The 17,121-nt window shown below is 36.2% G+C and overlaps 1 protein-coding gene across 2 annotated transcripts in view; it reads left to right on the top strand.

Moving 5' to 3' along the window:
* The window catches only part of LRRC49 (leucine rich repeat containing 49), a 256,724-nt gene that overhangs the window by 210,170 nt on the left and 29,433 nt on the right, over positions 1-17,121 (top strand). For both annotated transcript variants that reach the window (XM_037833528.1, XM_037833529.1), the window contains exon 15: positions 7,012-7,165. In XM_037833528.1, coding sequence (XP_037689456.1) covers positions 7,012-7,165 — 154 coding nt within the window. The remainder of the gene's footprint in view (positions 1-7,011; positions 7,166-17,121) is intronic.

Here is a 17,121-nt window from a genome sequence, read left to right as displayed (position 1 = left end):
AAAAAAATCGAAACGGACCTCAGGGATATGATAGATAATATAAAACATCCGAACATAAGACTCATTGGTGTTCCAGAAGGGGAAGAAAAGGGTAAAGGTCTAGGAAGAGTATTCAAAGAAATTGTTGAGGAAAACTTCCCAAATCTCCTAAGCACCATAAATACACAAAGGATAAATTCCCAGCGAACTCCAAATAGAATAAATCCAAATAAACCCACTCCGAGACATATTCTGATCACACTGTCAAACACAGAAGAGAAGGAGCAAGTTCTGAAAGCAGCAAGAGAAAAGCAATTTACCACATACAAAGGAAACAGCATACAACTAAGTAGTGACTACTCAGCAGCCATCATGGAGGCAGGAAGGCAGTGGCACGATATATTTAAAATTCTGAGTGAGAAAAATTTCCAACCAAGAACACTTTATCCAGCAAAGCTCTCCTTCAAATTTGAGGGAGAGCTTAAATTTTTCACAGACAAACAAATGCTGAGAGAATTTGCTAACAAGAGACCTGCCCTACTGGAGATACTAAAGGGAGCCCTACAGATAGAGAAACAAAGAAAGGACAGAGAGACTTGGAGAAAGGTTCAGTACTAAAGAGATTCGATACAGGTACAATAAAGGATATTAATAGAGAGAGGGGAAAAATATATATGACAAACATAAACCAAAGGATAAGATGGCTGATTCAAGGAATGCCTTTGTGGTTATAACATTGAACGTAAATGGATTAAACTCCCCAATTAAAAGATATAGATTCGCAGAATGGATCAAAAAAAATGAACCATCAATATGTTGCATACAAGAGACTCATCTTAGAAACAGGGACACAAAGAAATTGAAAGTGGAAGGATGGAAAAAAATATTTCATGCAAGCTACAGCCAAAAGAAAGCAGGTGTAGCAATATTAATCTCAGATAAAATAGACTTTAAATGCAGGGTTGTTTTGAGAGACAAAGAAAGCCACTACATACTAATAAAAGGGGCAATTCAACAAGAAGAAATAACAATCTTAAATGTCTATGCACCCAATCAAGGTGCCACAAAATACATGAGAGAAACACTGGCAAAACTAAAGGAAGCAATTGATGTTTCCACAATAATTGTGGGAGACTTCAACACATCACTCTCTCCTATAGATAGATCAACCAGACAGAATACCAATAAGGAAATTGAAAACCTAAACCATCTGATCAATGAATTAGATTTAACAGACGTATACAGAACATTACATACCAAATCACCAGATGCACATACTTTTCTAGTGCTCACAGAACTTTCTCCAGAATAGATCATATGCTGGGACATAAAGCAAGCCTCAATAAATTTAAAAAGATTGAAATTATTCAAAGCACATTCTCTGACCACAATGGAATACAATTAGAAGTCAATAACCATCAGAGACTTAGAAAATTCACAAATACCTGGAGGTTAAACAACACACTCCTAAACAATCAGTGGGTTAAAGAAGAAATAGCAAGAGAAATTGCTAAATATATAGAGACGAATGAAAATGAGAACACAACATACCAAAACCTATGGGATGCAGCAAAAGCAGTGCTGAGGAGGAAATTTATAGCACTAAACGCATATATTAAAAAGGAAGAAAGAGCCAAAATCAAAGAACTAATGCATCAACTGAAGAACCTAGAAAATGAACAGCAAACCAATCCTAATCCAAGTAGAAGAAAAGAAATAATAGGGATTAAAGCAGAAATAAATGACATGGAGAACAAAAAAACAATAGAGAGGATAAATATCACCAAAAGTTGGTTCTTTGAGAAGATCAACAAGATTGACAAGCCCCTAGCTAGACTGACAAAATCAAAAAGAGAGAAGACCTACATAAACAAAATAATGAATGAAAAAGGTGACATAACTGCAGATCCTGAAGAAATTAAAAAAATTATAAGAGGATACTATGAACAACTGTATGGCAACAAACTGGATAATGTAGAGGAAATGGACAATTTCCTGGAAACATATGAACAACCTAGACTGACCAGAGAAGAAATAGAAGACCTCAATCAACCCATCACAAGCAAAGAGATCCAATCAGTCATCAAAAATCTTCCCACAAATAAATGCCCAGGGCCAGATGGCTTCACAGGGGAATTCTACCAAACTTTCCAGAAAGAACTGACACCAATCTTACTCAAACTCTTTCAAAACATTGAAGAAAATGGAACACTACCTAACTCATTTTATGAAGCTAACATCAATCTAATACCAAAACCAGGCAAAGATGCTACAAAAAAGGAAAACTATCGGCCAATCTCCCTAATGAATATAGATGCAAAAATCCTCAACAAAATACTTGCAAATAGAATCCAAAGACACATTAAAAAAATCATACACTATGACCAAGTGGGGTTCATTCCAGGCATGCAAGGATGGTTCAACATAAGAAAATCAATCAATGTATTACAACACATTAAAAATTCGAAAGGGAAAAATCAAATGATCATCTCAATAGATGCTGGAAAATCATTTGACAAAATCCAACATCTGTTTTTGATAAAAACACTTCAAAAGGTAGGAATTGAAGGAAACTTCCTTAATATGATAAAGAGCATATATGAAAAACCCACAGCCAGCATAGTAATCAATGGTGAGAGACTGAAAGCCTTCCCTCTAAGATCAGGAACAAGACAAGGATGCCCTCTGTCACCACTGTTATTCAACACTGTGCTGGAAATGCTAGCCAGGGCAATCCGGCAAGACAAAGAAATAAAAGGCATCCAAATTGGAAAAGAAGAAGTAAAACTGTCATTGTTTGCAGATGATATGATCTTATATCTGGAAAACCCTGAGAAATCGATGATACAGCTACTAGAGCTAATAAACAAATTTAGCAAAGTAGCGTGATACAAGATTAATGCACATAATTCAGTAATGTTTCTATATGCTAGAAATGATCAAACTGAAGAGACACTCAAGAAAAAGATACCATTTTCAATAGTAACTAAAAAAATCAAGTACCTAGGAATAAACTTAACCAAACATGTAAAAGACCTATACAAAGAAAACTACATAACTCTACTAAAAGAAATAGAAGGGGACCGTAAAGATGGAAAAATATTCCATGTTCATGGATAGGAAGGCTAAATGTCATTAAGATGTCAATTCTACCCAAACTCATCTACAGATTCAATGCAATCCCAATCAAAATTCCAACAACCTACTTTGGAGACTTGGGAAAGCTAGTTATCAAATTTATTTGGAAAGGGAAGATGCCGCGAATTGCTAAAGGCACTCTAAAAAAGAAAAACCAAGTGGGAGGACTTACACTCCCTGACTTTGAAGCTTATTATAAAGCCACAGTAGTCAAAACAGCATGGTACTGCCACAAAGACAGACATATAGATCAATGGAATGAAACTGAGAATTCAGAGATAGACCCTCAGATCTATGGCCGTCTGATCTTTGATAAGGCCCCCATAGTCACTGAACTGAGTCATAATGGTCTTTTCAACAAATGGGGCTGAAGAGTTGGATATCCATATCCAAAAGAATGAAAGAGGACCCCTACCTCACCCCCTACACAAAAATTAACTCAAAGTGGATCAAAGACCTCAATATAAAAGACAGTACCATAAAACTCCTAGAAGATAATGTAGGAAAATATCTTCAAGACCTTGTATTAGGCGGCCACTTCCTAGACTTTACACCCAAAGCACAAGCAACAAAGGAAAAAATAGATAAATGGAAACTCCTCAAGCTTAGAAGTTTCTGCACCTCAAAGGAATTTCTCAAAAAGGTAAAGAGGCAGCCAACTGAATGGGAAAAAAAATTTGGAAACCATGTATGTGACAAAGGACTGATATCTTGCATACATAAGGAAATCCTACAACTCAATGACAATAGTACAGACAGCCCAATTATAAAATGAGCAAAAGATGTGAAAAGACAGTTCTCTGAAGAGGAAATACAAATGTCCAAGAAACACAAGAAAAAATGTTCTGCTTCACTAGCTATTAGAGAGATGCAAATTAAGACCACAATGAGATACCATCTAACACGGATTAGAGTGGCTGCCATTAAACAAACAGGAAACTACAAATGCTGGAGGGCATGTGGAGAAATTGGAACTCTTATTCATTGTTGGTGGGACTGTATAATGGTTCAGCCACTCTGGAAGTCAGTCTGGCAGTTCCTTAGAAAACTAGATATAGAGTTACCATTCGATCCAGCAATTGCACTTCTCGGTATATACCCGGAAGATCGGAAAGCAGTGACACGAACAGATATCTGCACGCCAATGTTCATAGCAGCATTATTCACAATTGCCAAGAGATGGAAACAACCCAAATGTCCTTCAACAGATGAGTGGATAAATAAAATGTGGTACATACACACGATGGAATACTACACAGCAGTAAGAAGGAACGATCTCGTGAAACAGATGACAACATGGATGAACCTTGAAGACATAATGCTGAGCGAAATAAGCCAGGCACAAAAAGAGAAATATTATATGCTACCACTAATGTGAACTTTGAAAAATGTAAAACAAATGGTTTATAATGTAGAATGTAGGGGAGCTAGCAATAGAGAGCAATTAAGGAAGGGGGAACAATAATCCAAGAAGAACAGATAAGCTAATTAACGTTCTGGGGATGCCCAGGAATGACTATGGACTGTTAATTTCTGATGGATATAGTAGGAACAAGTTCACAGAAATGTTGCTATATTAGGTAACTTTCTTGGGGTAAAGTAGGAACAGGTTGGAAGTAAAGCAGTTATCTTAGGTTAGTTGTCTTTTTCTTACTCCCTTGTTATGGTCTCTTTTAAATGTTCTTTTATTGTATGTTTGTTTGTTTGTTTGTTTTTGTTTTTAATTTTTTTTCATACAGTTGATTTAAAAAAGAAAGGTTAAAAAAGAAAAAAGACAAGGAAGAAAATATGTAGTGCCCCCTTGAGGAGCCTGTGGAGAATGCAGGGTTATTCGCCTACCCCACCTCCATGGTTGCTAACATGACCACAGACATAGGGGACTGGTGGTTTGATGGGTTGAGCCCTCTACCATAAGTTTTACCCTTGGGAAGACGGTTGCTGCAAAGGAGAGGCTAGGCCTCCCTATGGTTGTGCCTAAGAGCCTCCTCCCGAATGCCTCTTTGTTGCTCAGATGTGGCCCTCTCTCTCTAGCTAAGCCAACTTGAAAGCTGAAATCACTGCCCTCCCCCCTACATGGGATCAGACACCCAGGGGAGTGAATCTCCCTGGCAACGTGGAATATGACTCCCGGGGAGGAATGTAGACCTGGCATCGTGGGACGGAGAACATCTTCTTGACCAAAAGGGGGATGTGAAAGGAAATGAAATAAGCTTCAGTGGCAGAGAGATTCCAAAAGGAGCCGAGAGGTCACTCTGGTGGGCACTCTTACGCACAATTTAGACAACCCTTTTTAGGTTCTAAAGAATTGGTGTAGCTGGTGGTGGATACCTGAAACTATCAAACTACAACCCAGAACCCATGCTTCTCAAAGACAATTGTATAAAAATGTAGCTTATGATGGGTGACAGTGGGATTGGGAAAGCCATAAGGACCACACTCCCCTTTGTCTAGTTTATGGATGGATGAGTAGAAAGATAGGGAAAGGAAACAAACAAACAAACAGACAAAGGTACCCAGTGTTCTTTTTTACTTCAATTGCTCTTTTTTACTTTAATTATTATTCTTGTTATTTTTGTGTGTGTGCTAATGAAGGTGTCAGGGATTGATTTAGGTGATGAATGCACAACTATGTAATGGTACTCTGAAGAAATGAATGTACGATTTGTTTTGTATGACTGTGTGGTATGTGAATATATCTCAATAAAATGAAGATTAAAAAATGTTAATGCAGGTGATATAAAATTTGCTGTGCTTTGCTTTCGTAATCTAAAATATTAAGAAAATAAACGCAGATAAAGATCTGTATGTTACTTCTCTTTGCAAAAGTGAAGAAGCTATGCTACCTAAATGTCCAATAAATGGAAATTGATTAGGTTAATTATGATCTATATCACTATTGAATTGTATTCATCTGTTAAAATTATTAATGTAAATGACATAGAAAATGCTTACTGTGTAATATTAAATTAAATCTGTATAAAAATTGGATATTTAGTATAAGCATAACATTTTTCAAAAATTCATGGAAAAGTCCTGAAAGAAATGTATCAAATATGACCAGGGTTCTAGATTTATATAGAATGATGGGTGCTTTTTATCTATTTGTCTTTATACTTTTCAAAATTTCTAAAATGATTGTGTTATACATTTAAATCAGAAAAAAGAAGAAAATTTTTTAAAGATATATTCTTCTTTTGCTCCCAATCTTCAGTTCACAGTCAAGTAGTGGTAACAGTTTACCCTAAGTGGTGGAAACCTTCATGGAGGATTAGTTGTAATCCTCTGGAATTCTAGGCTTATGGGCTTTTAAGTGTTACCCTGAACCCTCTGTATGTCCTTCTTCATAATCAAAGGAAGCATCCTCTTTTATTATTTACCTCCTCCTAGAATCTTGTTCTGACATGCTTAAAGTTAGAGGTTTGGGGGGGGTTTGTTTATTTTGTTTTGTTTGCCTTAACTTAAACCAGTGTTCCATTCCATTTTCTAGCTATGAGTAATACTACTGAGCTGCATAATGGAATTATGAACTATTTGTGTGATTTATAAGAGGTAATCAACACATTTTATGGGATATAAAGACATTTTTAATTGGGTTGTTTCGTGCTCTGCAATTTGATTTTTTACTGATTTTTTTAAGATAGAGTTTTTCCGCTTTAGAAATGCTTGAGACATGTTTATGTTGATGATTAGTAGTTATGAAACAAAAGAATTAGATCAAGTAGCTTAATTAGGAGGAAGATTGGGGTACTGGATGAAGCTCAAATAAATAATAAACTCAAACACATAAAACAGATGTTCAAAAAAACATACTCCCCTCTAAAGTCAACAGAAAGTAGACATATTTCATTAAGTTTGATAAATAACTCTCTAAATCTCTTTGCTGTCTTTCTACAGGAAGAAGCAATTCCAGTATCTGCTAGATACCAAAGGGAAAAAACCTGGTATTGTCAATGAAGAAAATAATGACAGTAAAAGGCTTGTAGGAGAAAACACAAATCGTGCTACACTAAATTACACCACAAGAGAATTTTATAATGAAAAGCTGGAGGTAAAACTACTATTAATTTTCGAAATCTAGTGCCTAGATATATTCCATTTGGCATTTGGGGGCTGTACATTTTATCCTTAGTCATTTGAGAGAAATTTTTGTACTGGAATGTTGATCAGTCTTATATGCAAGGCTGGGGACAGTAGGTACCAAGGCATTAGGAAGGAATAGAACCCCAAGATGAAGAGGAGCCCTTGGTTCCAATATCTTTATTTCAGCTGAAAAAAAAATGTTCAAAAGAAATCTATACCAATAGACCAGGCTAAAGTAGTACCGAAGATCCTAATTTATTATTTTTTTAATTTCTATTATTGCAGGGTAGCATGCTCAACAAACACTCCCATTTTTTTAATTTTTTTTTTTAACTGTTTTTTTCACATGCTATACAAACCATCCAAAGTATACAATCAGTGGCTTTTGGTATAATCACTGAATTATGCATTCAGCACCACAATTGTTTTGACATATTCTCATTGTTCCAAATAATAGAAATGTCCCATACCCCTTAAACCCCCCTATTATTGACACTTATTTTGGTTTAGTACCCTTGTTACAATTGATGAAAGATTATTACAATGTTATTGTTAACTGTCATCCTTAGTTTGCATTAATTGTATTTTTCCCCAAATACTACCGTATTATTAACACCTTGTAATGTGATGTACTTTTGTTCTAGTCATGTAAGAACTTTCCTATATTTGTACAATTAACGACAGTCATCATCCATAACGGGTTTAGCTATGTTATACACTCCTGTGTTTTATTCTCTTGCTTTCCTTCTAGTCACATATACAACCCTAGACTTCCCCTTTTAAGCATGAATGCAAAACTGTTAATTATACTTACACTATTGTGCTACCATTACCTCTATCCATTTCCAAACATTTACAGTAAACCTTATTAAACACTCTGTACACCTTAAGCATCATCTGCCTGTTCTCTAATCTCTTTCTGTCTCCTGGTAACCTATACTCTAGATTTTCATTCCCAGAGTTTGCTCATTATAATTAGTTCATATTAGTGAGACCATACAGTATTTGTCCTTTTGTGTCTGGCTTATTTGGCTCAAAATAATGCCGTCAAGATTCATGCATATTGTTGCATGCATGAGAACTTCATTCCTTCTTAAAGCTGTGTAATATTCCATTGTGTGTGTGTGTGCGTGTGTGTGTGTGTGTGTGTATATATATATATACACCACAGTTTGTTTATCCACTCTTCAGTTTATGGACACCTGGGCTATTTTCATCTTTTGGCAATCGTGAATAATGCCGCTGTGAACATCAGTGTGCAAATATCTGTCTGCATTCCTGTTTTCAAGTCTTCTGAGTATATACCTAGTAATGGGGTTGCTGGGCCATATGGCAGGTCTATACTTGGCTCCCTAAGGAACCACCAAACTGCCTTCCAAAGCAGCTGCACAATTCTACATTCCCACCAAAAGTGAATAAGTATTCCTATTTCTCCACATCCTCTCCAGCACTTTTAGTTTTTTGTTTTGTTTTGTTTTGTTTTTGATAATGGCCTTTCTAGTAGGTGTGAAATGATACCTCATTGCATTTTGATTTCTGCTTCCCTAATCAATAGTGATGTTGACCTTCTTATCATGTAGTTTTTAGCCATTTGTATTTCTGCTTTGGAAAAGTGTCTATTCAAGTCTTTTGCCCATTTTAAAAAATGGTTGTTTGTCTTTTATTGTTGAGTTGTAGGTTTTATTTATATATTTTGGGCATAATATTTATATTTAATTTCCCAATATTTTCTCCCATTGAGTAGACTGCCTTTTCACTTTCTTGACCTTTGAAATACAAAAGTATTCAATTTTGAGATCCCATTTATCTATTTCTTCTTTCACTGCTTGCACTTTGGGTGTAAGGTCTGAGGAACCAGGTCGTACCATAAGATCTTGAAGATGTTTTCCTACATTTTCTTCTAGGCGTTTTATGGTACTAGCTTCTAATGTTTACGTTTTTTATCTGTTTTGAGTTAATTTTTTAATAACTTGTTAGATGTGGGTCCTCTTTCATTCTTTTGGTTATGGATATCCAGTTCTCCCAACACCAGTTATTGAAGAGAATGTTCTGTCCCTGTTGAATGGACTTGGCAGCCCTATCAGAATTAATTGACCATAAATGTGAGGGTCTATTTCTGAACTCTCAGTTCACTTCCGTTGGTCAATATATCTATCCTCATGCCAGTAACCATGCTGTTTTCACCACTGTAGCTTTGTATATGCTTTAAAGTCAGGAAGTGTGAGTCCTCTAACTTCGTTTTTTCTTTCTCAAGATGTTTTTTGGCTATTCAAATAAATTCCAAATAAATTTGATGATAGGTTTTCCCATTTCCGCAAAGTAGGTATTAGAATTTCAACTGGGATTGCATTGAATCTAAATAAAGTCAGGTAGAATTGACATCTTAGCTATATTTTGTCTTCCAATCCATGAGCATGGAATGTCCTTCCATTTATTTAGGTCTTCCTTTATTTCTTTTAGCAGTGTTTTGTAGTTTTCTGTGTATAGGTCCTCGACATCCTTGGTTAAATTTATTCCTAGATATTTGATTCTTTTAGTTGCTATTATAAATGGAATTTTTTTCTTGCTTTCCTCCTCAGATTGCTCATTACTAGTGTATAGAAACATTACCAATTTTTATGTTTTGATCATGTATTCCATCACTTTGCTGAAATAATTTATTAGTAGGTCTGTGCTTCCAGCACAATGTTGAATAACAGTGTTGACATTGGGCATCTTTGCCTTGTTTCAGATCTTAGAGGGAAAGCTTTCAGTCTTTCACCATTGAATATGATGCTAGCTGTGGGTTTTTCATATATGAGGTTAGTCATATTGAGGAAGTTTCCTTCTATTCCTATCTTTCAAAGTGTTTTTATCAAGAAAGGATGCTGGATTTTGTCAAATGTCTTTTCCACATCAATTGAGATGATCATGTGGCTTTTTGCCTTTAATTTGTTAATGTGGTATGTTACATTAATTTGATTTTCTTGTGTTAAACCACCCTTGCCCACCTAGGATAAAACTCACTTGCTCATAGTGTATGATTATTTTACATGCTGTTGCATTTGATTTGCTAGTATTTTGTTGAGGATTTTCACATCTATATACATTAGAGAAATTGGTCTGTAATTTTCTTTTTCTTGTAGTATCTTTGTCTGGCTTTGGTATTACAATGATGTTGGCTTCACAGAATGAGTTAGGTAGCTTTCCCTTCTCTTCAATTCTTTTAAAGCATTTGAGCAGGATTGCTGCTAATTCTTCTTGGAATGGTTGGTAGAATTCACCTGTGAAGTCATCTGGTTCTGGGCTTTTATTTGTAGGGAGGTTTTTGATGACTGACTCAATCTCTTTACTTGTGATTGGTTTCTTGCTGTCTATGTCTTCTAGAGTCAGTGTAGGTTGTTCATCTGTTTCTAGGAATTCATCCATTTCATCTAGGTTGTCTAGTTTGTTGGCATACAGTTGCTCATAATATCCTCTTATGATCTTTTTGTTTCTGTGAGGTCAATATTAATGCCCCTCTCTCATTTCTTATTTTATTTATTTCCATCTTCTCTCTTTTTTTTACTCTAGCTAAGGGTTTGTCAATTGTACTGATTTTCTGAAAGAACCAACTTCTGGTTTTGTTGATACTCTATTGTTTTATTTTTATTCTGTTTCATTTGTTTCTGCTCTATAATCTTGTTTCTTTCCTTCTGTTCGCTTTGGGATTAGTTTGCTTTTCTTTCTCTAGTTCCTCCAGGTATGCAGGTAGGTCTTCAATTTTAGCTCTTTCTTCTTTTTTAATATAGGCGTTTAGGGCAATAAATTTCCCTCTTTGCACTCCCTTTGCTGTATCCCATAAATTTTGATATATTGTGTTCTCATTTTCATTTGTCTTGAGATAAGATTTCTCTTACAATTTCTTCATTGACCCACTCAGTGTTTAAGAGTGTGGTATTTAACCTTCATAAATTTGTGAATTTTGCAGTCCTCCACATTATTGATTTTGCAGTCCTCCTCATGTTATTGATTTTCATCTTCATTCAGTTTTTTTTTTTTTTTTTTTAATCATCATTTTATTGAGATATATTCACATACCACGCAGTCATACAAAACAAATTGTACTTTCGATTGTTTACAGTACCATTACATAGTTGTACATTCATCACCTAAATCAATCCCTGACACCTTCATTAGCACACACACAAAAATAACAAGAATAATAATTAGAGTGAAAAAGAGCAATTGAAGTAAAAAAGAACACTGGGTACCTTTGTCTGTTTGTTTCCTTCTCCTACTTTTCTACACATCCATCCATAAACTAGACAAAGTGGTGTTTGGTCCTTATGGCTTTCCCAATCCCATTGTCACCCCTCATAAGCTACATTTTTATACAACTGTCTTCGAGATTCATGGGTTCTGGGTTGTAGTTTGATAGTTTCAGGTATCCACCACCAGCTACCCCAATTCTTTAGAACCTAAAAAAGGGTTGTCTAAAGTGTGCATAAGAGTGCCCACCAGAGTGACCTCTCGGCTCCTTTTGGAATCTCTCTGCCACTGAAGCTTATTTCATTTCCTTTCACATCCCCCTTTTGGTCAAGAAGATGTTCTCCGTCCCACGGTGCCAGGTCTACATTCCTCCCTGGGAGTCATATTCCACGTTGCCAGGGAGATTCACTTCCCTGGGTGTCTGATCCCACGTAGGGGGGAGGGCAGTGATTTCACCTTTCAAGTTGGCTTAGCCAGAGAGAGAGGGCCACATCTGAGCAACAAAGAGGCATTCAGGAGGAGACTCTTAGGCACAAATACAGGGAGGCCTAGCCTCTCCTTTGCAGCAACCGTCTTCCCAAGGGTAAAACCTATGGTAGAGGGCTCAACCCATCAAACCACCAGTCCCCTATGTCTGTGGTCATGTTAGCAACCATGGAGGTGGGGTAGGCGAATACCCCTGCATTCTCCACAGGCTCCTCAAGGGGGCACCACATCTCATTTTTTTTTTTTTTTTTTTCCCTTGTTTGTCTTTTTTCTTTTTTTTTTTTTTTTTTTTTTTTAACTTTCCCTTTTTTTTTCAAATCACCTGTATGAAAAAAAAAAAAGTTAAAAAGAAAACAAACATACAATAAAAGAGCATTTCAAAGAGACCATAGCAAGGGAGTAAGAAAAAGACAACTAACCTAAGATAACTGCTTAACTTCCAACATGTTCCTACTTTACCCCAAGAAAGTTACATAATATAGCAACATTTCAGTGAACTTGTTCCTACTACAACCATCAGAAATTAACAGACCATAGTCATTTCTGGGCATCCCCAGAACGTTAAATAGCTTATCTGTTCTTCCTGGATTATTGTTCCCCCTTCCTTAATTGCTCTCTACTGCTAGTTCCCCTACATTCTACATTATAAACCATTTGTTTTACATTTTTCAAAGTTCACATTAGTGGTAGCATATAATATTTCTCTTTTTGTGCCTGGCTTATTTCGCTCAGCATTATGTCTTCAAGGTTCATCCATGTTGTCATATGTTTCACGACATCGTTCCTTCTTACTGACGCGTAGTATTCCATCGTGTGTATATACCACATTTTATTTATCCACTCATCTGTTGAAGGACATTTGGGTTGTTTCCATCTCTTGGCAATTGTGAATAATGCTGCTATGAACATTGGCGTGCAGATATCTGTTCGTGTCACTGCTTTCCGATCTTCCGGGTATATACCGAGGAGTGCAATCGCTGGATCGAATGGTAGCTCTATATCTAGTTTTCTAAGGAACTGCCAGACTGACTTCCAGAGTGGCTGAACCATTATACAGTCCCACCAACAATGAATAAGAGTTCCAATTTCTCCACATCCCCTCCAGCATTTGTAGTTTCCTGTTTGTTAATGGCAGCCATTCTAACCGGTGTTAGATGGTATCTCATTGTGGTCTTAATTTGCATCTCTCTAATAGCTAGTGAAGCTGAACATTTTTTCATGTGTTTCTTGGTCATTTGTATTTCCTCTTCAGAGAACTGTCTTTTCATATCTTTTGCCCATTTTATAATTGGGCTGTCTGTACTATTGTCATTGAGTTGTAGGATTTCTTTGTATATGCAAGATATCAGTCTTTTGTCAGATACATGGTTTCCAAAAATTTTTTCCCATTGAGTTGGCTGCCTCTTTACTTTTTTCAGAAATTCCTTTGAGGTGCAGAAACTTCTAAGCTTGAGGAGTTCCCATTTATCTATTTTCTCTTTTGTTGCTTGTGCTTTGGGTGTAAAGTCTAGGAAGTGGCCTCCTAATACAAGGTCTTGAAGATGTTTTCCTACATTATCTTCTAGGAGTTTTATGGTACTTTCTTTTATATTGAGATCTTTGGTCCATTTTGAGTTAATTTTTGTGTAGGGGGTGAGGTAGGGGTCCTCTTTCATTCTTTTGGATATGGATATCCAACTCTCCCAGCCCCATTTGTTGAAAAGACCATTATGGCTCAGTTCGGTGACTTTGGGGGCCTTATCAAAGATCAGTCGGCCATAGATCTGAGGGTCTATCTCTGAATTCTCAATTCGATTCCATTGATCTATATGTCTATCTTTGTGCCAGTACCATGCTGTCTTGGCAACTGTGGCTTTATAATAAGCTTCAAAGTCAGGGAGTGTAAGTCCTCCCACTTCGTTTTTCTTTTTAGAGTGTCTTTAGCAATTCGAGGCATCTTCCCTTTCCAAATAAATTTGATAACTAGCTTTTCCAAGTCTGCAAAGTAGGTTGTTGGAATTTTGATTGGGATTGCATTGAATCTGTAGATGAGTTTGGGTAGAATTGACATCTTAATGACATTTAGCCTTCCTATCCATGAACATGGAATATTTTTCCATCTTTTAAGGTCCCCTTCTATTTCTTTTAGTAGAGTTATGTAGTTTTCTTTGTATAAGTCTTTTACATCTTTGGTTAAGTTGATTCCTAGGTACTTGATTTTTTTAGTTGCTATTGAAAATGGTATCTTTTTCTTGAGTGTCTCTTCAGTTTGTTCATTTCTAGCATATAGAAACATTACTGACTTATGTGCATTAATCTTGTATCCCGCTACTTTGCTAAATTTGTTTATTAGCTCTAGTAGGTGTATCGTTGATTTCTCAGGGTTTTCTAGATATAAGATCATATCATCTGCAAACAATGACAGTTTTACTTCTTCTTTTCCAATTTGGATGCCTTTTATTTCTTTGTCTTGCCGGATTGCCTGGCTAGCACTTCCAGCACAATGTTGAATAACAGTGGTGACAGCGGGCATCCTTGTCTTGTTCCTGATCTTAGAGGGAAGGCTTTCAGTCTCTCACCATTGAGTACTATGGCTGGCTGTGGGTTTTTCATATATGCTCTTTATCATGTTGAGGAAGTTTCCTTCAATTCCTACCTTTTGAAGTGTTTTTATCAAAAAGGGATGTTGGATTTTGTCAAATGCTTTTTCAGCATCTATTGAGATGATCAATTGATTTTTCCCTTTCGAGTTTTTAATGTGTTGTAATACATTGATTGTTTTTCTGATGTTGAACCATCCTTGCATGCCTGGAATGAACCCCACTTGGTCATGGTGTATGATTTTTTTAATGTGTCTTTGGATTCGATTTGCAAGTATTTTGTTGAGGATTTTTGCATGTATATTCATTAGGGAGATTGGCCGGTAGTTTCCTTTTTGTAGCATCTTTGCCTGGTTTTGGTATTAGATTGATGTTAGCTTCATAAATGAGTTAGGTAGTGTTCCATTTTTTTCAATGTTTTGAAAGAGTTTGAGTAAGATTGGTGTCAGTTCTTTCTGGAAAGTTTGGTAGAATTCCCCTGTGAAGCCATCTGGCCCTGGGCATTTATTTGTGGGAAGATTTTTGATGACTGATTGGATCTCTTTGCTTGTGATGGGTTGGTTGAGGTCTTCTATTTCTTCTCTGGTCAGTCTAGGGTTGTTCATATGTTTCCAGGAAATTGTCCATTTCTTCTACATTATCCAGTTTGTTGCCATACAGTTGTTCATAATATCCTCTTATAATTTTTTTAATTTCTTCAGGATCTGCAGTTATGTCACCTTTTTCATTCATTATTTTGTTTATATGGGTCTTCTCTCTTTTTGATTTTGTCAGTCTAGCTAGGGGCTTGTCAATCTTGTTGATCTTCTCAAAGAACCAACTTTTGGTGATATTTATCCTTTCTATTGTTTTTTTGTTCTCTATGTCATTATTTCTGCTTTAATCCTTGTTATTTCTTTTCTTCTACTTGGTTTAGGATTGGTTTGCTGTTCATTTTCTAGCTTCTTCAGTTGATCCATTAGTTCTTTGATTTTGGCTCTTTCTTCCTTTTTAATATATGCGTTTAGTGCTATAAATTTCCCCCTTAGCACTGCTTTTGCTGCATCCCATAGGTTTGGTATGTTGTGTTCTCATTTTCATTCGTCTCTATATATTTAGCAATTTCTCTTGCTATTTCTTCTTTAACCCACTGATTGTTTAGGAGTGTGTTGTTTAACCTCCAGGTATTTGTGAATTTTCTAAGTCTCTGATGGTTATTGACTTCTAATTGTATTCCATTGTGGTCAGAGAATGTGCTTTGAATAATTTCAATCTTTTTAAATTTATTGAGGCTTGTTTTATGTCCCAGCATATGATCTATTCTGGAGAAAGTTCCGTGAGCACTAGAAAAGTATGTGTATCCTGGTGATTTGGGATGTAATGTCCTGTAGATGTCTGTTAAATCTAATTCATTTATCAGATTGTTTAGGTTTTCAATTTCCTTATTGGTCTTCTGTCTGGTTGATCTATCTATAGGAGAGAGTGATGTGTTGAAGTCTCCCACAATTATTGTGGAAACATCAATTGCTTCCTTTAGTTTTGCCAATGTTTCTCTCATGTATTTTGTGGCACCTTGATTGGGTGCATAGACATTTACGATTGTTATTTCGTCTTGCTGAATTGCCCCTTTTATTAGTATGTAGTGGCCTTCTTTGTCTCTCAAAACATCCCTGCATTTGAAGTCTATTTTATCTGAGATTAATATTGCTACACCTGCTTTCTTTTGGCTGTAGCTTGCATGAAATATTTTTTTCCATCCTTTCACTTTCAATTTCTTTGTGTCCCTGTGTCTAAGATGAGTCTCTTGTATGCAACATATTGATGGTTCATTTTTTTTGATCCATTCTGCGAATCTATATCTTTTAATTGGGGAGTTTAATCCATTTACATTCAACGTTAAAACCGTGAAGGCATTTCTTGAATCGGCCATCTTATCCTTGGATTATGTTTGCCATATTTTTCCCTCTCTCTATTAATATCCTTTATTGTACCCATACCGAATCTCTTTAGTACTGAACCTTTCTCCAAGTCTCTCTGTCCTGTCTTTCTTTCTCTGTCTGTAGGGCTTCCTTTAGTATCTCCAGTAGGGCAGGTCTCTTGTTAGCAAATTCTCTCAGCATTTCTTTGTCTGTGAAAAATTTAAGCTCTCCCTCAAATTTGAAGGAGAGCTTTGCTGGATAAAGTATTCTTGGCTGGAAATTCCTCTCTCTCAGAATTTTAAATATATCGTGCCATTGCCTTCTCGCCTCCATGGTGGCTGCTGAGTAGTCACTACTTAGTCTTATGCTGTTTCCTTTGTATGTGGTGAATTGCTTTCTCTTGCTGCTTTCAGAACTTGCTCCTTCTCTTCTATGTTTGACAGTGTGATCAGTATATGTCTCGGAGTGGGTTTTTTTGGATTTATTCTATTTGGAGTTCGCTGAGCATTTATGATTTGTGTATTTATGTTGTTTAGAAGATTTGGGAAGTTTTCCCCAACAATTTCTTTGAATACTCTTCCTAGACCTTTACCCTTTTCTTCCCCTTCTGGGACACCAATGAGTCTTATATTCGGACGTTTCATATTATCTATCATATCCCTGAGGTCCATTTCGAGTTTTTCAATTTTTTTCCCCATTCTTTCTTTTATGCTTTCATTTTCCATTCTGTC

The sequence above is a fragment of the Choloepus didactylus genome, chromosome 4 (assembly GCF_015220235.1).
Source record: "Choloepus didactylus isolate mChoDid1 chromosome 4, mChoDid1.pri, whole genome shotgun sequence".
In the NCBI taxonomy this organism is placed as follows: domain Eukaryota; kingdom Metazoa; phylum Chordata; class Mammalia; order Pilosa; family Megalonychidae; genus Choloepus; species Choloepus didactylus.
The sequence above is the reverse complement of the archived record's forward strand: the minus strand, read 5'-3'. Positions and strand labels throughout refer to the sequence as shown.